General features: G+C 43.2%; 1 protein-coding gene across 1 annotated transcript; it reads right to left on the minus strand.

The window, feature by feature from the left end:
- Window positions 1–3,101: 3,101 nt before the first annotated feature.
- On the minus strand, window positions 3,102–22,210 carry LOC138667822 (killer cell lectin-like receptor subfamily B member 1C). Its single transcript, XM_069755910.1, has 6 exons — window positions 22,106–22,210; window positions 12,787–12,882; window positions 11,617–11,700; window positions 11,285–11,433; window positions 3,754–3,866; window positions 3,102–3,626 (listed from the first exon to the last, which is right to left on the minus strand). The coding sequence occupies exons 1-6, from the start codon at window positions 22,116–22,118 to the stop codon at window positions 3,506–3,508; spliced, it is 576 nt and encodes a 191-aa protein (XP_069612011.1). The 5' UTR covers window positions 22,119–22,210; the 3' UTR covers window positions 3,102–3,505.
- Window positions 22,211–22,821: the final 611 nt, after the last annotated feature.

A 22,821-nucleotide genomic window follows, 5' to 3' on the forward strand; every position in this document is an offset into this window, starting at 1 on the left:
TGCTGAGCAGGGTCTCCAGAAGAGCGAGATTTCAAAGAAAGGAACAACTTGCAATTGTTCCTAAAATTCAGAAAACTAGATCTATCTCCAGCAAAAAACTCTGGGATAGGAATTCTAGGTTCAGACATAGGAGCATGTACAACAAAATCTTGAATATTTTGAACCTTAGCAGCAAGATTATTCAGGCTGGAAGCCAAACTCTGGACGTCCATGATAAACAGCTGAGGTCAGAGCCATTCAAGGATTAAGAGGAGGAAAAAAAAATCAGCCAGGCTGCAATTAAGGCTAGGCAGCAACCTCAGAGGAGTGGGGAAAAAAAAAAAAAAAAACTTCCTCAGACTTCTTTTCCTCCTACTTCAGCCAAAACTTTCGGGCCGGCTATACTGTCATGATCCCAATGGCAGGGAATCACAAAAGGACAAGCACAAACGAGCTCTAGGGTGATGGAACCTGAGCTGACCGCGACCCTAAACCTAAACACACAAATAATAATAGCCGGGGAACGTGCCTACGTTGATCCTAGACGTCTAGCACCAGCCGAAGATCTAACTTCCCCTATTAGAAGAAATACAGACCTCTCTTGCCTCCAGAGAAATACCCCACAGAAATAGCAGCTCCCCACATATAATGACGGTGAAATGAGAGGAAGGCACATACGCAGTATGAAAACAGATTCAGCAAAATGAGGCCCGCTAAAACTAGATAGCAGAGGATACAAAAGTAAACTGTGCGGTCAGCAAAAAACCCTTCAAAAAAACCATCCTGAAATTACTTGAACTCATGTTCCAACTCATGGAACATGAGGAGCAATTACAGCCCACTAGAGCAACCAGCAGCAAGAAACACGTATCTGCAAGCTGGACAAGACAAAAATAAAGCAAAACGTGGAACAAGAAAAATCAAAACTTAGCTTGTCCTGAAGATTACTGAAGCCAGTAGCTGAGGTAACAAGACACACTGATAACCTTGATAGCTGGCCAGGAAATGACAAGAAAGCCCGGTTAAATAGGAAACTCCCATATCCTGATAGAACAGGTGGACACCAGAGACAGCAGACAACACAAGTCACCCAGTACCATCAGTAACCACCAGAGGGAGCCCAAAAACAGAACTCACAACAGTTGCCAAGCGAAAAGCCAAAAACATCACTGCTCTAGAGGAGATTTGCATGGAGGAATGGGCCAACATACCAACAACAGTGTGTGGCAACCTTGTGAAGACTTACAGAAAACATTTGACCTCTGTCATTGCCAACAAAGGATATATTACAAAGTATTGAGATGAAATTTTGTTTCTGACCAAATACTTATTTTCCACCATAATATGCAAATAAAATGTTAAAAAAACAGACAATGTGATTTTCTGGATTTTTTTTTCTCAGTTTGTCTCCCATAGTTGAGGTCTACCTATGATGTAAATTACAGACGCCTCTCATCTTTTTAAGTGGTGGAACTTGCCCTATTGCTGACTGACTAAATACTTTTTTGCCCCACTGCATGTACGAGAATTATAGAGGTAGGCCTCATACACATCCTGTAAAAATGATGTAGTAGGGCATTATACACACTTTGGAAAAATTGAGAGTGATGTTCGACTCATGACTCTGTAGATATAGTGAAGGAGGACACGACAAACTAGAAAAAATGAACCATATACCCTTCTTTGGATGGGAAGTGGTACGTGTCAATACACCAGAAAAAAAGGAACATTTTATTCGACTTTATGTTCCGCTGCTGTCATCCGGGGGGTTCAGAAGTCTGGGCCATTCCAGGCCTTCTTCATTTGGATAAGAGTCAGCCTGTCTGCATTATTCCTTACGCTACAATTCTTATCATTATGATTGTTGGTGAAGTCCAGCCGTCCTCCCAATGAATGTGACTCTTCATGAGTCAGCAGTGTCTGGCTCCAGCAAACCCCATCAAAACCACTATGAACTTCACCAGTCTTCATGAGTTATAGCCATAGTGTATTCGGTTTGATACGGGTGACCATAAAGTTGAATGATCTCCATTTGACATATTGCTGTTTTAGGTAAAAAGTTCTTTACTAAATAATATTTCTGGATGCAGGACCCTGTATATGCAATAAAAGGCCCCAAGTCCATATGCAGACTAATAGTTAACAAAGACTTTTCACATTGAACTGAACACACAATATAATAATGGCTTCAGAGTTTAACACAATTTTTTTATTTCATCTCTTCGTTGCAGACACATTAGAAATGATTTTTTTGCATAATGAGTAAAAAAAAAATCAATTTTAAGTGGGCATAGCCAAAGAGATATCACTGGGGGAGTGTGCTTCTTCCCCCTGTATGTTGTTGACCAATTGCAAGCAGGCAGTGACACACTGAGGAAAGAAGGACACGCCTCCACAACAGGCTCACTGTGAGACAGGCATTGACAAACAATCTGCTCTCCTCACTGCTGCGTTATAACATGTGATAGAGCTCAGCAGACTCATGTGTGATTACATGACAGCATTCAGCTCTCATCTCCGGCAGTCAGTGTGGGGGGAGGGGCGGTGCTGCAGAATTGAATCTCATAACAAATACTTCTAGTAACTTATGGAGCATAACAAGTAGCATTCATTTTGCGGAGAATAACTTCACTGCACATCAAGTTTTCTTATAAAATCCAAGTGATTTGGTGAATTTGATGCTTGTGAAATCTGCTAATCTATAATTCTGTGTGATTGTGATGCTTGGTATATAACGGCACATGTATGAAGGAATGTAACATCGTTTGTTAACCAGTATAATTAAGATTTGTCCATTTCCATTTTCTCTGCCTCCGATCTGTCACGTGACTGTATGCGCCCGTGGACTGGCACACATTTAGGTATTCAGGTCCCTTTATATACAGAGGTAGCAAAGATTAACAAGGCCGATAACAAATTACATCACAAGATGCAGCACAGGCAACTTTCATGTATTAACGACATTTCATGCTTCAAATATCAAACACAAACGTGCTATATCTGTATATAATGATTATAATACTAGAAGAAAACATCCAGAGAGTGCAAAGTCTGACAATAATTATCTGTGTGGGTGATGTGGGGGAAATGTGTAATGGAGGTAAATGGCGACAGTAACTAGCTGCTATAATGTAGAGACTGTACTGTAACGATCCATAAAGGGGCACAAACGCCTCTACAACATACCGGGAGGACGCGGAGGTCTTCACCGACATTGGTAGGTTGTTATTGTCTTGACTTGTTTAAAACTAAAAACTGATGAGGGATAAAGAGAATATTTGGGATCAAAAGCAAGAAAATCCTACAATCAGCTGAGTGTCATGAGTTATTAATCTCGTCATCATGCTGCATTACCCGTAGAAGAGATCCTGCTCCATCAGCAAAACATAACTGCCCAATGTTCTATGGCGCCATGCCAATAGTCTATCATATAAAGCCCATTTCCTGGCGCGATCCTCCCTGTTGTGTCTGAACACAAGACAAAACCACATTCAATCTTAAATCAATTGTGTCATTAATGACGATGTCAGATCCTCACAGGTTTCTTCACACATATCCATCTTCTACCAGTATCACAGTTATCCTGATAATAATGAGATCCGGTCATTGATACGCAGCGTCCTGATGTCGGTGTCTTTATCTGGATCCTGAGTAACAAGAAGATAAAACAAGAGGAAATGATGAGAAATCAGTAATTATAAGGGAGGTCCAGACCCCGGTGATCGGATGTATCACAGTAATGACCGGTGTGTGCCGGTGTCAGGAGTCACTTACAAGCTGCCGGAATAATGTTCTCCATCCACCCATCTCCAGACGTCTCCATCACGGTGAAGTCCTATCCAATATGTGTTCTGTACCCGCTGTGTGATAGATCTCTGTATAATCTCCTGTAAAAAATCATATCAGATATACACTAGATATGAGGATATAGAATACTGGGGCTGAATATCTAGTCCTATATTATCCTTATATATGGGGCCGGTCATCTAGTTCTATATTATCCTTGCTAGATGGTGGCCAGATTCTAACGCATCGGGTATTCTAGAATGCACAGCCACGTAGCAGGCCGCGACCAATCAGTGATGCAGGATTTCCAATGCAGACAGACAAACAGACAGACAAACAGACAGACAAACAGACGGAAGTACCCCTTAGACGATTATATAGATAGATATATAGGGCCTTTCATCTAGTCCTATATTATCCTTATATATGGGGCCGATCATCTAGTCTTATATTATCCTTATATATGGGGCCGGTCATCTAGTCCAATATTATCCTTATATATGGGGCCGATCATCTAGTCCTATATTATCCTTATATATGGGGCCGATCATCTAGTCCAATATTATCCTTATATATGGGGCCGATCATCTAGTCCTATATTATCCTTATATATGGGGCCGGTCATCTAGTCCTATATTATCCTTATATATGGGGCCGGTCATCTAGTCCTATATTATCCTTATATATGAGGCCGATCATCTAGTCCAATATTATCCTTATATATGGGGTCGATCATCTAGTCCTATATTATCCTTATATATGGGGCCGGTCATCAAGTCCTATATTACCCTTATATATGGGGCCAATCATCTAGTCCTATATTATCCTTATTTATGGGGCCGGTCATCTAATTTTATATTAGCCTTATGTATGGGCCCGGTCATCTAGTCCTATATTATCATTATATATGGGGCCAATCATCTAGTCCTATATTATCCTTATATATGGGGCCGATCATCTAATTTTATATTAGCCTTATGTATGGGGCAGGTCATCTAATCCTATATTATCCTTATTTATGGGGCCGGTCATCTAGTCCTATATTATCCTTATATATTGGGCTGGTCATCTAGTCCTATATTGTCCTTATATATGGGGCCGGTTATCTAATCCTATATTATCCTTATATGGGGCCGGTCATCTAATCCTCCCCCCTCTTGTATGCATGGCTCATATCCCCCCCTCCTGTATGCATGGCTCATATTCCCCCCCTGTATACATGGCTCATATTCCCCCCTGTATGCATGGCTCATATTCCCAACCTGAATGCATGGCTCATATTCCCCTTCCCTGTATGCATGGCTCATATTCCCCCTGTATGCATTGCCCATATTCCCCCCCCTGTATGCATGGCTCATATTCCCCCCCTGTATGCATGGCTCATATTCCCCCCCTGTATGCATGGCTCATATCCCCCCCCCCTGTATGCATGGCTCATATTCCCCCCCCCCCTGTATGCATGGCTCATATTCCCCCCCCTATATGCATGGCTCATATTCCCCCCCTGTATGCATGGCTCATATTCCCCCCCTGAATGCATGGCTCATATTCCCGCCCCTGTATGCATGGGTCATATTACCCCCTCCTGTATGCATGGCTTATCTCTCCACTCCCCCGCTCCCGCTCCTGCTCCCATCTTGCATGGCGCGCTGGCTTATGTCCTCCTTCATCCCCCCATCCCCCGTCCCTCATACTCACCTGTCCCACACACCGCGCATCCGCGCCAACATCCCTCTGGCTCTGTCCCGACTCCCGGCGCAGCACCTTCTTCCTGCGTGAGCGGTCATGTGATACCGCTCATTAAGGTCATGAATATGTGCATATTCATGACCTTAATGAGCCGTACCACGTGACCGCTCATTCAGGAGGAGCAGCAGACGCAGAGACCAGGCATCGCTGGAGCAGGGTAAGTATCGTCTTCAAGGAGGGTGGGGGGGGCGTGGGGGGTCCTGGAGCAGTGGGGGCCCTACGCAGCTGCTGGACAGTGTGCCAGCAGGTGTCAGTGCCTGGGCCCACTGGTGGGCCAGTCCGAGCCTGTGTATGGTTCCCAAGCGTTTTGGGACAATTCTCCTATAAATTCACAGAGATAATACAGTTCAGTAAAGTAAACCAGATCAGCAGAATTTGTGCACAAGTCAATGAGAATATAGATCTGATATGTGAGAGGCAAAGACCGACCAGACTCCTTTAAATTAGTGCAGATCAACAAACCAAGTCAGCAGAGTATGTGCACAAGTCTATGAGAGTATCAATCTGATGTGTGAGAAGTTAAGACCGACCAATCACACATATAGAGTCTTAAGAAACAGCTAGGAATCCACTGTGAGAGACGATGATCCCAAAAGAATGAACCCCCTTTGAATTAGTCACTTAGCAACTGGTGCAGAGGGGGGCCAGTGGAGAAAGGAAGGGGGGTAATAAGCTGCAGTCCCCTATATATTGTTCCCAGGAGCACTGTGAGGGAGGCCAGGAGACAGAACCAGCAACGCCGACTGTAAGCTGTTGTCCCCACTTCCTCAGGGTTATCAGCCACAACCGGGTCGTTGCAGCCGTGCCGCTGTTAGTTGTTTGCCAAGTGCTGGTCCTGGGACTCCTTACCTCAGTGTAGGAGGTCTCTTGGAGTGTAGCTCTCAGCCCCTCCGCCGGTCAGTGTCGCGTTCCTGGGAGTCGCTCCGGTCTGTGTCCTCTGGAGAACCTCCGGTCACCACCACCTTCTTCTTATGGCGTCCTCACCACCCGTCCTGCCACTTTGTATAGCGCCGCCTTCTTAATATGGATCTTCCACTTCGGACCTGCGCCGCTGTACCTTGTTGTTGCCGGTCGCCTTGATCCCCGCCGGCTTCCGGGGAGTTCCTCCGCGCTCGCCGCTGTCGATCAGAGGCGGTTTGAAGGTGCCGCTCTCCTCCTCTGGAGTTCAGTGCCTGTAGTCGCGCTTTACCACCGGCTTGCTTACCGGCGCGATAATAACCGGTATCCCGGCTCCTTTGTTATGTGAGCTGCAGTGGCCGCTGCGCTCAGTGCTGCTGACAGGTTGGAGCAGGGACTCACCGCGCGCCTTACTTGTGGCTCACACGCCTTTGCAGGGGGGAGCAGTGGGGGCCCTAGGCAGCTGCTGGACAGTATGCCAGCAGGTTAAGTGCCTGGGCCCACCGGAGAATCCTCCAGTTCTCCGGTGGGCCAGTCCGAGCCTGAGCGCGACGTGCCTGCGCAGTCTGGACCCCACAGAGTGACGCAGCCCAGGAGATTGCGGTATGCGTAAGCACTGAACGCATACCACAATCTCTGCGGCGCCCGCAGCTCTTCCTGTGTTCAGCAGTCACGTGGTACCGCTCATTAAAGTAATGAATATGGACTCATATTCATCACTTTAATGAGTGGTACCATGTGACCACTCAGCACTGGAAGGCGCTGCCGGCCTGGGAAGACTGAGAAACAGGGACGTGCCAGGATGGGGTGAGTATGACGGGGGAGGGTGAGCCATGCGATATTCACCTGTCCTCATTCCACCGCTGGACTCCGTATTTTGCGTCCTCTGGCTCTGACTTTCAGGTCAGAGGGCGCAATGATGTGGTTAGTGCACGCCCTCTGACTGAACAGTCACATCCAGATAACCCGGAAGACACAGCAGTGCACGTCGGTGGAATGGGGACAGGTGAATATCGCAAGTGCCGAGGGCCTGAGCCAGCTGCGACACTGGCACCTGACCCCCATAGCGTGCCGGTGTCCCCTCCTGCTCAGGCCCCCAGCACCTCTCCCCCAGTGATGAGAGGTGAGTATATCATTTTTTTTTAATCGCAGCAGCATACGGGGCATATTACACTATGGAGCATCTTATGGGGCCATTAACCTTTATGGAGCAGCATATGGGGCATATTATGCTATGGAGCATCTTATGGGGCCATCATCCTTTATGGACCAGCATATGGGGCATATTATGCTATGGAGCATCTTATGGGGGCATCAACCTTTATGGAGCAGCATGCGCGGCATATATCATGCTATGAAGCATCTTATGGGGCCATCAACCTTTATGGAGCAGCATGTGGGGCATATTATGCTATGGAGCATCTTATGGGGCCATCAACCTTTATGGAGCAGTATATGGGGCATATTATGCTATGGGGCATCTTATGGGGCCATCAACCTTTATGGAGCAGCATACGGGGCATATTTTGCTATGGAGCATCTTATGGGGCCATCAACCTTTATGGAGCAGCATACAGGACATATTATGCTATGGAGCATCTTATGGGGCCATCAACCTTAACGAAGCAGCATATGGGGCATATTATTCTATGGAGCATCTTATGGGGCCATCATTAACCTTTGTGCAGCATTATATGGGGCATATTTTAATATGGAGCATCTTATGAGGCCATAATTAACCTTTGTGCAGCATTATATGGGACATATTTTTGTATGGAGCATCTTATGGGGCCCCTCCTGAACTTTATGGGGCATCTTATGGGGCCCATCATGAACTTTATGGAGCATTATATGTGGCGTATTTTGTATGAAGCATCTTATGGGGCCCATCATGAACTTTATGGAGCATCTTATGGGGCCAATCATGAACTTTATGGAGCATTATATGGGGAGTATTTTGTATGGAGCATCTTATGGGGCCCATCATGAACTGTATGGAGCATTATATGGGGCTCCTGATTCAATATGGATATTCAAAAACATTTTATCTACTGATTAGTGTTGAGCGATACCGTCCGATATTTGAAAGTATCGGTATCGGCCGATATCCGAAAAATATCGGATATCGCCGATACCGATATCCGATACCAATACAAGTCAATGGGACACAAATATCGGAAGGTATCCTGTAATGAATCCCAGGGTCTGAAGGAGAGGAAACTCTCCTTCAGGCCCTGGGATCCATATTCATGTGTAAAATAAAGAATAAAAATCCTAAGAATGAGTGCGTTAAGGACCTTCAATGACGTCGCGGCTTGTGATTGGTCGCGTGAGCAGTCACATGACGCTACCGCGACCAATCACAAGCCGCGACGTCATCGAAGGTCATTAACACGCTCATTCTTAGGAAGGAAAGCATGGCGGTTGCAGCGGTGACAACCAGGGCGCGTCAGAGGGTAAGTATATCAATATTTTTTTTTTTATTCTTTATTTTACACATAAATCTTAATCCCGATACCGATTCCCGATATCACAAAAATATCGGAACTCGGTATCGGAATTCCGATACTGCAAATATCGGCCGATACCCGATACTTGCGGTATTGGAATGCTCAACACTACTACTGATGTCTCAGTGAATTTCACTTTTATTGGTATCTATTTTTATTTTTGACATTTACCGGTAGCTGCTGCATTTCCCACCCTAGGCTTATACTCGAGTCAATAAGTTTTCCCAGTTTTTTGTGGCAAAATTAGGAGTCTCGGCTTATACTTGGGTCGGCTTAGACTCGAGTATATACGGTGTTGTGAATTCCGCTCTTGGGCTCCCTCCAGTGGTTGTAAGTGGCACTTTTGTGAGTTCTGCTCTTGGGCTCCCTCGGGTGGTTTTAAGTGGAATGGCTGCTGCTTGGATTTAGCAGTCTGCAGCTGCTTCCACTGATTGTCTTTCTGCTCGGCTCTTCCCTTCAGCCAGTGACACTTGTCAATTGTTTTTGGTTGAATTCACATCTCTGCTTGGATTTCCCTGATATCCTGACCAGTTCAGCAAAGATAAGTCCTTGCTTTGCTCTTTTCTGTCCACATGTTGTGGACTTAATTGTTCTGTGCATTCTATGTTTTGTCCAGCTTGTCAGTATGGATTTATTCTGTTAGCTGGAAGCTCTGGGAAGCAGATTTACCCTCCACACCTTTAGTCAGGTGTGGAGATTTTTGTAAACTCTGTGTGGATTTATTGTAGTTTTAATACTGACTGCACAGTATCCTGTCCTGTCCTATCTATCTAGCTAGTATGGTCTCCTATGCTAAAATCTGATTTCATTTCTGCGTATGTTATTTCCATCTCCTCTCACCGTCAATATTTGTGGGGGGCTATCTTTCCTTTGGGGATTTTCTCTGAGGCAAGATAGGTTTCCTGTTTCTGTCTTTAGGGGAAGTTAGATCTTAGGCTGTGCCGAGGGGTCTAGGGAGTGTCAGGTACCCCCCACGGCTATTTCTAGTTGCGCTGCTAGGTTTAGGGTTGCGGTCAGTACAGATACCACCTCCTTCAGAGCTCGTCCCATGTTGCTCCTAAACCACCAGTTCATAACAATACGGTACCTATCCAGGGTCTCTTCGGGCCGGAGGCCGGGACATGAATCCTCCATCGGAGATGGTGCATGCATATAGCACACTTCAGGCTCCATTTTGTAAGTTACGCATACGGGGATGAGGATTGTGGCCCAGGAGGGATGTGGCACCGGAATCGGCGCCTGCTCAGTCAACGCTTTCCGGCACCATTTTTATATACTGAAGCTATATATAAAATACGTCAGAGGAGCAATCCAGCCACTTTCTACTGAATATATATAGAAAATATGTCAGCGCAGCAAGCCAGTGACTTTGTACTGCACATTACAGAATGGGGGCGCAGGATGGGAGTGGCACATGACAGAATGGGGGTGCAGGATGGAAGCACCACATGACAGGATGGGGGCGCAGGATGGGAGCAGCTCATTACAGAATGGGGGCGCAGGATGGGAGCACCACATAACAGGATGGGGGCGCAGGATGGGAGCAGCTCATTACAGAATGGGGCGCAGGATGGGAGCAGCACATGACAGAATGGGGGCACAGGATGAGAGCAGCACATGACAAGATGGGGGTGCAGAATGGGAGCAGTATATGACAGTATAGGGGTGCAAGATTGGAGCAGCACATGACAGAATGGGGGTGCAGGATGGGAGAAGCACATGAGAGAATGGGGGCGCAGGATGGGAGCAGCACATGACAAGATGGGGGTGCAGGATGAGCACATGACAGGATTGGGACGCAGGATGGGAGCACATGATAGAATGGGGGCACAGGAAGTGAGTAGCACATGACAAGATGGAGGCGAACAAAACAGGATGAGGGCGCAGGATGGGAGCACATGACAGAATGGGGGCACAGGAAGAGTAGCACATGACAAGATGGAGGCGAACAAAACAGGATGAGGGCGCAGGATGGGAGCACATGACAGAATGGGGGCACAGGAAGAGAGTAGCACATGACAAGATGGAGGCGAACAAAACAGGATGAGGGCGCAGGATGGGAGCACATGACAGAATGGGGGCACAGGAAGAGAGTAACACATGACAAGATGGAGGCGAACAAAACAGGATGAGGGCGCAGGATGGGAGCACATGACAGAATGGGGGCACAGGAAGAGAGTAGCACATGACAAGATGGAGGCGAACAAAACAGGATGAGGGCGCAGGATGGGAGCAGCATATGACAGGATTAGGGCGCATTATGGAAGCAGAACATACCAGGATGGAGACCATATACCAATATAAATGCCGGGCGTAGAGCGGGTTCAATAGCTAGTCCTTATATATGGACACAGACATCCTACCTGCTGTTCCTGGCTCTTTATGACCAGTAGATCGGCTCCCATCATCTTACAATCATCCCGGCTCTGGTTCCATGTTCTTCCTGTAACATCTGAGTAGTAATAACAGTGATCTACGTGTAATCGCCAATCAGGAGGACACAGAAGACAACCTGAAATACAACAACCATGAAGTGTGTGACATTTTCCTTACTGTGATGATTAGTAGATTTCTGTATTAGACATAAAATTAGTTAAATTAAATCTACAGGTGAGGAGCGAATAATGGATGGAAAAAGACTGGAACATTACAGAGGAAACATGGATACATCCTGAAGGAGAGGTTTAGCATTTACCTCCGGATATGTCTGTGTGGTGTATGCAGAGCTCCTCCATTATTCTGGTCTGTTCACGTATCCGGTTATAAAGATGGAAGTTTTCTGAGAGATTCATAGAAGTATTTTGCAACAATCAGATGGTGGAAAAGAACAAATCACAAGTTGCGTGAAGTCAAGTACAAGACAAGAATAACAGAAGGGCTAATAGTCCCCCATATAAATGATGTTCTGATGACGTCTGTGACAATGACCCGGCTCTGGGGACTGTTCACACTGAGGTTTTTGAGGCATACAAAAACTACAAGTTTTCAAGAAGAAACTGCTTCAGAAAACGTTCCTATTTTGGGATGTTTTTGGTGGAGTTTTTCTTTTCCAAAAAAGTCTTCGGAAACTGTTTTTGTAGATTTTTTCTTAAGAGTCTAAGCCTCCGTTCACACGTTGCCTTTTTGTTTCACTTTTTTTATGTAAATTTAAAGCTGCTTTTTGCAATTCCAGTAAAATCTAAAAAGATTTTAGAAATCTCCAGCAAACTAATTATTTTCTAACTAAATTGGAAAACTGCTGCTTTTTTTTTTTAAACCGTAGCATGTAAATTTTTTCAGCGCTTCTTCACTCATAGAAAACAATGAGAAAGTGCAAAAACACAGCAAAAAATGCAAGTTTTTTAATGGCGTTTTTGATTAATTAAAATAACTTTATTAAACATGTAGCGTAGACAAAGCTCACATTTAATCCACACCTGAAAAACACTGAAAAAAGCGCTGCGAAAACTCTGAAAAATGTTTTTTTGAACATAACATTTTTCTGAGAAGAGAGAAGGTTTTGGCGCCCAATAAAAATAAGCAAAAAGCTGCTTGTGAACAGAGCCTTAAAGTTTATTTTCCTGACACTTTCTTTGCAGCCTTCTGATTGGACGGTGCCTATTTTGGAGACGTCCCATTAGGATCGTCTTCAAAGAAATGAACTTTTTTTCAAACCAGATGTTTTTCAAAAGGTTTTCGAGCAAAAAGGAAGCTCAAAACCCTTCTTATGAACAGCATAAAGGATTTTCCCAAAGAATTGGATAGAATTAATTTCTCAAGAAATTTTGAAGCAGCTTTTAATGAAGAGTTTTGAGAGAATCCATTAAAAAAAAATAACTTCTCCAAAAAAATCAGAGTGAACATGGCCCAAGACTGTCAGACTTACCAAGTGCAAAAATCGTGCGGATGAGAATAATAATGACTCCTATGAGCACAGTAATAATCACACCTTTCCAGGAAGGCGTCCAGATCCTCCTCTTACCTGTGAGGATTATGGAGAAGACACAATCAGTAAGAAATCTATTCTAAACATTCATTATCTTATATTTCCATCCAGTTCATATTCCGGGGGAAATATCTCTGACGATAGTCTCAGCTCCAAACAATAAGGGCCAGGGGCCACAACATATTTTTTTTTGGAAACTGGTTAAGATTATCTAAAATCTAATTAATTCTTCCCAGTTGAAGGAAATCTGTCAGCAGATTTTTTTGCTACATAAGCTGATAGCAGCTTGGTGTAGAAACGGAGACACTAATTCCAGTAATGTATCACTTACTAGGCTGTGTGCTGCTGTTTCAATAAAACCAGTGTTTTATGCACAGGATATCAGTTGCTGTATAGCCCAGCCCTACCACTGCTAAGCTTTCTGCCTATGCACTGTGCACACGGGAAGCTGCCAATAAGTGGTGTGAGTGAGGTTTATTTAGAGCTCTGCTAGATCTGCAGCAGAGAAAATAATGACGGTATCAAAATGACAGCTAGTCACACTGCTCTTGTATTAGCTATTGATTAATTAGATCAGAGCCACAAACGTCCAATCAAGGACAGACAAAACTCCCAATATCAGCATAAACAATAAGAAAAAAGGAGTCCAAACGCTGCCAAATAGATCAAAAAAGTATACTTCAAACATTTATTAAGTAATAACATACAAAAAAGGTTTTTCCTCACAATATAGTAAAATTCTCAAATACATATAGGGTTACTTATGTGAAGGGTACAAGTAACACTCACATTCCACACCAAAAAGTTAATACGACTTAAGGTCCAAGGTTCGACTCACAAGGTAAGTATATCAAAAGTGAAAAAACCCTCATTTAGTCCCACTAGGAACCTATGTAAAGAAAGCTATTACGGACGGTATATACGGTAGGACTGGACCTTACCCATGTCAGTCGTGGTATGGATGTGAGGATTGCCAGCCCCTACGCGCGTTTCGCGTAGGCTTCTTCTGGGGGCCGTACAGCGTGTGTCACTACCCGGATATTTATAATGCTACCACACCTGAAGATAAATGCGGGGACGTGTATATTGCGCATGTGTAACCGACGTCAGTGCCGGAACTAGCATCATCGCACGGCTTCCCGAGCGCTGCGAGACGCCAGAGCGGCCACAACCATGGCAACAATGACAGCCCCGCCTCACCCAATGGGCGCCGGCAAAGATGCACCGTCACGCCGACGTCACAGGCATGCGCACACGTCCCCACAGTTCGTACGGACAAAGAAGCAGGTCAGTGTTGCGCTCACAGTGAAGTGATGAGCAATATATATACAACAAAAGTGCGGAGTGCTGTGCAACTAGTAATTGGTCATCAAAACAGGTGTAATTAGTAGACACATATGCTTCACATGTAAATGGATCATATAAAATAATGCGCTATATATAACTCACTAAAGTGCAAGATGCTGTGCAAGTATTGAACAATAACAGATACATATCATACACACGTATGCATCACATGTGAACATTGGATAATACTACAATACTAAACAAAATACATAACAAATATTAAATATAATGTAAGAACAACGTGATCCAGATATCCACATCTAAATGTGAAGAATTTGTTCCTGCTTTCAAGGTCATGTTCAACGGTGAGGTAGACATTGGTCATAAGATAGTCCCATACTAAAACTAAAAATAAAGATAAAAGCAACAAATTATAAATATAATACTACAAGGACACACACCAACTTAAAAACTAAGTCCAGATGCTATAATATAACGAAACTAGAGGAAAGAGGCGAAACTAATCTGCTCATTGAGCCCAAAGGGGACCCGTGTATTCAAAACCGTGATCCACCTGCATTCTCGCTGAAAGAGGAGGCGTTTAATGTCACCACCTCTTATACCAGCATGGATCCTGTCGATCCCCCACACTTTAAGATCATTTGGATTACAGTTGTGTTTCTCACGAAAATGTCTCGGGATAGTTTTCAAATTCCCCACCTCACTTTCATCTTTGGCTGCCATAATCTCTCTTACGTGTTCGCATGTTCTCACACGTAATTCACGTGAGGTCAGTCCCACATAGACTAAATCGCAAGCACATTTTGCGTAGTATATAACATACGTGCTTTTACAAGAAATATATTCTCTGATTTTAAACTTTTGCGACCCGTCCGAGGACGTGAAGGATGTTGCTCTCTGATGATTTTGGCATGCCAGACAATCCATACATGGGAAGAAACCTGTCCTTGGGTTTTTATTCCCAAAAATAGTGGGGGATTTTGCCACATAGTGACTTTTGACTAGTATGTCTCGTAAATTTTGACTCCGTCTAGCCGTCATAAGTGGATTGTTCGATATATGCTGACTGAGGATTGGGTCAGTTTTTAAGACTGGCCAGTGTTTGGACAGGACAGACCTTATTTCATCCCAGTTTGCATTAAACGCTCAAAAGCCTCATCTGAGTTGCATATTCTACTCATCCGGAGAAATTGACCTATAGGTACAGCTCTGATGGTCGGCCCAGTATGTGCAGATGACGCATGTAATAATGCGTTTACTGATGTCTCTTTTCTATATACATCCGTACCAAGCGAACCATCAGGCTGCACCTGTATTTTCAGGCTGTGGACCTTGGGGAGAGATTTAGTGAGCGTGGGTACAGTAAAAGATGCATTAAAAAAGGCTACAAAAGAGCCAAGCAAACAAATAGGACCTCTCTTCTATCCCAGGACCAATTGAAACACACGTCTGGAAATAAGAGGACAGGAAAAAATGAACAGCAAGAAGGAACTAGGTTCATCACCACGTTTAATGCAAACTGGGATGAAATAAGGTCTGTCCTGTCCAAACACTGGCCAGTCTTAAAAACGGACCCAATCCTCAGTCAGCATATATCGAACAATCCACTTATGACGGCTAGACGGAGTCAAAATTTACGAGACATACTAGTCAAAAGTCACTATGTAGCAAAATCCCCCACTATTTTTGGGAATAAAGACCCAAGGACAGGTTTCTTCCCATGTATGGATTGTCTGGCATGCCAAAATCATCAGAGAGCAACATCCTTCACGTCCTCGGACGGGTCGCAAAAGTTTAAAATCAGAGAATATATTTCTTGTAAAAGCACGTATGTTATATACTACGCAAAATGTGCTTGCGATTTAGTCTATGTGGGACTGACCTCACGTGAATTACGTGTGAGAACACGCGAACACGTAAGAGAGATTATGGCAGCCAAAGATGAAAGTGAGGTGGGGAATTTGAAAACTATCCCGAGACATTTTCGTGAGAAACACAACTGTAATCCAAATGATCTTAAAGTGTGGGGGATCGACAGGATCCATGCTGGTATAAGAGGTGGTGACATTAAACGCCTCCTCTTTCAGCGAGAATGCAGGTGGATCACGGTTTTGAATACACTGGTCCCCTTTGGGCTCAATGAGCAGATTAGTTTCGCCTCTTTCCTCTAGTTTCGTTATATTATAGCATCTGGACTTAGTTTTTAAGTTGGTGTGTGTCCTTGTAGTATTATATTTATAATTTGTTGCTTTTATCTTTATTTTTAGTTTTAGTATGGGACTATCTTATGACTAGTGTTGAGCGATACCGTCCGATACTTTAAAGTATCGGTATCGGATAGTATCGGCCGATACCCGAAAAATATCGGATATCGCCGATACCGATATCCGATACCAATACAAGTCAATGGGACATCAAGTATCGGAAGGTATTCTCATGGTTCCCAGGGTCTGAAGGAGAGGAAACTCTCCTTCAGGCCCTGGGATCCATAGGGATGTGTAAAATAAAGAATTAAAATAAAAAATATTGATATGCTCACCTCTCCGGCGGCCCCTGGACATCACGCTGCTAACCGGGAGGCTTCTTTGTTTAAAATGCGCGCCTTTAGGACCTACGAATGACGTCCCGGCTTCTGATTGGTCGCGTGCCGCCCATGTGACCGGCACGCGACCAATCAGAAGCCGCGACGTCATTCTCATTCACTAAACTCCTAATTCTAGGAATTGAGTACCTGCAAATGACGTCACGGCTTCTGATTGGTCGCGTGCCGGTCACATGGGCTGCACGCGACCAATCAGAAGCCGGGACGTCATTCACAGGTCCTAAAGGCGCGCATTTTAAACAAAGAAGCCTCCCGGTTAGCAGCGTGATGTCCAGGGGCCGCCGGAGAGGTGAGCATATCAATATTTTTTATTTTAATTCTTTATTTTACACATCCCTATTGATCCGATACCGATACCCGATATCACAAAAGTATCGGATCTCGGTATCGGAATTCCGATACCGCAAGTATCGTCCGATACCCGATACTTGCGGCATTGGAATGCTCAACACTACTTATGACCAATGTCTACCTCACCGTTGAACATGACCTTGAAAGCAGGAACAAATTCTTCACATTTAGATGTGGATATCTGGATCACGTTGTTCTTACATTATATTTAATATTTGTTATGTATTTTGTTTAGTATTGTAGTATTATCCAATGTTCACATGTGATGCATACGTGTATATGATATGTATCTGTTATTGTTCAATACTTGCACAGCATCTTGCACTTTAGTGAGTTATATATAGCGCATTATTTTATATGATCCATTTACATGTGAAGCATATGTGTCTACTAATTACACCTGTTTTGATGACCAATTACTAGTTGCACAGCACTCCGCACTTTTGTTGTATATATATTGCTCATCACTTCACTGTGAGCGCAACACTGACCTGCTTCTTTGTCCGTACGAACTGTGGGGACGTGTGCGCATGCCTGTGACGTCGGCGTGACAGTGCATCTTTGCCGGCGCCCATTGGGTGAGGCGGGGCTGTCATTGTTGCCATGGTTGTGGCCTCTCTGGCGTCTCGCAGCGCTCGGTAAGCCGTGCGATGATGCTAGTTCCGGCACTGACGTCGGTTACGCATGCGCAATATACATGTCCCCGCATTTATCTTCAGGTGTGGTAGCATTATAAATATCCGGGTAGTGACACACGCTGTACGGCCCCCAGAAGAAGCCTACGCGAAACGCGCGTAGGGGCTGGCAATCCTCACATCCATACCACGACTGACATGGGTAAGGTCCAGTCCTATATACCGTCCGTAATAGCTTTCTTTACATAGGTTCCTAGTGGGACTAAATGAGGGTTTTTTCACTTTTGATATACTTACCTTGTGAGTCGAACCTTGGACCTTAAGTCGTATTAACTTTTTGGTGTGGAATGTGAGTGTTACTTGTACCCTTCACATAAGTAACCCTATATGTATTTGAGAATTTTACTATATTGTGAGGAAAAACCTTTTTTGTATGTTATTACTTAATAAATGTTTGAAATATACTTTTTTGATCTATTTGGCAGCGTTTGGACTCCTTTTTTCTTATTGTTTATCTTGTATTAGCTAGCAACATCTTGGTGACAGATTTTCTTTAACCCCTGGGCCATTTTCCGTTTTTGCTTTTTTGTTTTTTGTTCCCCTTCTTCTCAGAGCCATAACTTTTTTATTTTTTGGTCAAAATGTCCATGTGAGGGCTTGTTTTTTTGTGGGTCAAGTTGTACTTTGGAACCACATCATTGGTTTGAACATAACGTGTACTAGAAAACAGGAAAAAAAAATTCAAGTGTGGTGAAATTGTAAAAAAAAGTGTAATCCCATACTTGTTTTTTGTTTGGCTTTTTTTCTAGGTTCACTAAATGCTAAAACTGAGCTGCCATTATGATTCTCCAGGTCATTACGAGTTCACAGACACCAAACATGTCTATGTTCTTTTTTTATTTATTTTTAACATTTATATATTTTTAATTTTTTTATATTTTTAAAAACTTTTTTTAAACTTTTTGCATGCTTCAATAGTCACCATGGGAGACAAGAAGCTGACATAATCCGATCGGCTCTGCTACGTACAGGCTATGATCAGATTGCCTGTATGTAGCAGAAATGCTCACTTGCTATGATCACCGACCAATATGACAAATATAGAGGTCTGCTGGAGACCTGTGGTTGTCATGCCAACCCATCGGTGACCCGCGATCACATGACGGGTCACCGATGGGCGGGATTTCCAGCGCTCTTGCCAGAAGCGCAAGTTAAATGCCGCTGTCAGAAATTGACAGCGGCATTTAACTACTTAACAGCCGTGGGTGGATCGTGATTCCACCCTCAGCTGTTGCTGGCACATGTCAGCTGTATATATCAGCTGACATGTGCCCGGAGAAGCGCGGGCTCCGGCGCTGAGCCCAACATCGGCGTACTGTTACGCCCGATGTTGGAAAGGGGTTAGAGATCATGATATTCCCAAATGCTGAAGACAATGGATTTACTGATTTTTTTCAAGATATCTTATAAAATTTAAGTCTACAATGAAACCCACAATCTGATTTTTTTTTAGACGTTGCAATTATTCCTGTAATCCGATGGTTTCTAATCTCATAATTCATTCCTGATCAATTAAAACAATCCATTTCCAAATCTGCATTTTATTAAATTAGTTTTTATTAACACAATGTAAGAATTGTATTATGATAACTAAATCATATGGTTGGTATCATTCCATAAAAATCTGTATAAAATAGCCAAACTTGTTTTTTTTTTTTAAATTGGAAAAATGTATAAATAACGTGAATTAATTCAACTTTAAAAATTGTCATCTGATTCAAAAAGTCGTTGATTAAATAAAACAAATACATTTGCTTTCATTGAAAATTAAATTGTAAACTGTTCACAATCTGTACAATACTGCATTATATGGCTTTATATCCTGTCTTCCGAAATATTATTTTTATATTTTTTAATTTTCTCCTCTGAGATCTAATTTCTAAATCTTGATATTCGTTATAATTTAAATACCGTATATACCCGAGTATAAGCCGACACCCCTAATTTTGCAACAAAAAACTGGGCAAACTTATTGACTCGAGTATAAGCCTAGGGTGGAAAATGCAGCAGCTACTGGTAAATTTCAAAAATAAAAATAGATACCAATAAAAGTAAAATTAATTGATACATCAGTAGGTTAAGTGTTTTTGAATATCCATATTGAATCAGGAGCCCCATATAATGCTCCATACAGTTCATGATGGGCCCCATAAGATGCTCTGTACAAAATACGCCCCATATAATGCTCCATAAAATTTATGATGGGCCCCATAAGATTCTCAATATTAAAATGTGCCCCATATAATGCTGCACAAATGCTGATTATGGCCCCATAAGATGTTCCATACTGATATTTGGCCCATATAATGCTGCACAAATGCTGAAATGCTCCATATAACAATGTGCCACATGTAATGCTCCATATAGTTCATTAGGCCCTATAAGATGCTTCATATAACAATGTGCCACATATAATGCTCCATACAGTTCATTATGGCCCCATAGATGCTTCATATAACAATGTGCCACATATAATGCTCCATACAGTTCATTATGGCCCCATAGATGCTCCATATAACAATGTGCCCCATATAATGCTCCATACAGTTCATTATGGCCCCATAGATGCTCCATATAACAATGGGCCACATATAATGCCCATACAGTTCATTATGGCCCCATAGATGCTCCATATAACAATGTGCCACATATAATGCTCCATAGAGTTCATTATGGCCCCATAGATGCTCCATATAACAATGTGCCACATATAATGCTCCATACTGTTCATTATGGCCCCATAAGATGCTCCATATAACAATGTGCCACATATAATGCTCCATACAGTTCATTATGGCCCCATAGATGCTCCATATAACAATGTGCCACATAAAATGCTCCATACAGTTCATAATAGCCCCATAGATGCTCTATATAACAATGTGCCACATATAATGCTCCATACAGTTCATTATGGCCTCATAGATGTTCCATATAACAATGTGCCACATGTAATGCTCCATGGAGTTCATTATGGAATCATAGATGCTCCATATAACAGTGTGCCACATGTAATGCTCCATATAGTTCATTAGGGCCCTATAAGATGCTTCATATAACAATGTGCCACATATAATGCTCCATACAGTTCATTATGGCCCCATAGATGCTCCATATAACAATGTGCCACATATAATGCTCCATACAGTTCATTATGGCCCCATAGATGCTCCATATAACAATGTGCCACATAAAATGCTCCATACAGTTCATAATAGCCCCATAGATGCTCTATATAACAATGTGCCACATATAATGCTCCACGGAGTTCATTATGGAATCATAGATGCTCCATATAACAGTGTGCCACATATAATGCTCCATATAGTTCATTATGGAATCATAGATGCTACATATAACAATGTGCCACATATAATGCTGCAATAAAAAGATGACATACTCACCTCTCGTTGCTGCCCGTTGCTCCTCAGCGTCCCGTCTCTCCACAGTGACTGTTCAGGCAGAGGGCGGCGCGCACACTAATACGTCATAGCGCCCTCTGACCTGAACAGTCACTGCAGAGGACGTGGAAGATGGAGCGGCGGTGGAATGAGGAAAGGTGAATATGAAATACTCTGCTCCAGGCCCGGTCCCTGGCAGCTTCTCCCGGACAGATGGTCTCCGGCGCCTGCAGCTCTTCCTCTGTTCAGCAGTCACATGGTACCGCTCATTACAGGAATGAATATGTGGCTCCACCCCTATGGGAGTGGAGTCTATATTCATTACTTTAATGAGCAGTACCACATGACTGCTGAACAGGGGAAAAAGCTGCTAGCGCCGGAGACCGTGGGACATGCAGGGACCGCGTCAGGAGCCCCAGGAGCAGGTGAGTATGTGACCGTCGTCACTCCCCCTCACCCGCAGATCCCCCCCCCCCGCCGACCATGACTCGAGTATAAGCCGAGAGGGGCACTTTCAGGCCATTTTTTTGGGCTGAAAATCTCGGCTTATACTCGAGTATATATATGGTAAGTCTAAAAAATCCTAATAGAGATTACATTTCACAACTTGAAAAACGCATTTACAGTTCTCACAAAAGTGAAAAAATGTGGATTTAAAATATTGATTTGTGATTTACATTTATCTTCTGTTTAATCTGATTAATAAATCCCTTGACTTTGTGTTGCTCAAATAAAACCATCCAAAATCTCCATCACTTGTGTTAATTACATATTAGATATCATCATGACCTTTCACAATCATGTAAAATTCTGCAGAACGTGGAGAAACTTTAGATTTTCACTTTCTGATTTTGTGGCAATTTATATGTTTGGAAAATCCCATCATTTTCCGTTGTTCTTACCTGATGTCTCCATTTATGTAATTGTCCGTGAGCTGTAAATGTCCTGGTCCTTCTCGGAGTCTAGTGACCGTCTATGGCCGGTGCTCAGCGTCGTCTCTTCTTGTGTGAGGTCTCAGAAGAACTTCATATCACACAGGAAATCAGTGACCGTGATCCGTCCGTACAAGCAGTGACACTCGCTGGCCACAAGTTTTAAGAGGTTTTACATCTTTAACTTATAAATTCAGTAGAAGATTCAAAGAAAAAGTTTTGAGACCTCGTCTGACTTCTCATTTCCCAAAGAATTTACAATTCATCTTGAATGCACATTCCTGTACAGCAATATAGTAATTGACTATGGTAAGCAATACATCAATATCCGGCCACTTCATTCATGGAGCCATTAATCCAAAAACAACTTTGACATTTGCTGCAAAACTCCAATAGATTATTAGTAATCTGCCCCCTGTGTGCTTCTACTAGAGCGTGTATGGTGACTTATGAAGGAGACATGCTAGTAATGGAGGACACTTCTAATAAATGAGTAGTTTATTCTGCACATTTGTATTTGCAAGAAAGTAATGTCTCTTCACTAGAAACCTGCCTCCAAGTTCATACATATGATATACTTTCTCTATTTAAGACTGCATTACCAATTATCCCTTGAGGAAGCTAAGTGGCGAAACGCAGGAGGACATAAAGACCCCAAACTTTCAAGTGACCATGTGTGTAATGAC

The sequence above is a fragment of the Ranitomeya imitator genome, chromosome 2 (genome assembly GCF_032444005.1).
Source record: "Ranitomeya imitator isolate aRanImi1 chromosome 2, aRanImi1.pri, whole genome shotgun sequence".
Classification (NCBI taxonomy): domain Eukaryota; kingdom Metazoa; phylum Chordata; class Amphibia; order Anura; family Dendrobatidae; genus Ranitomeya; species Ranitomeya imitator.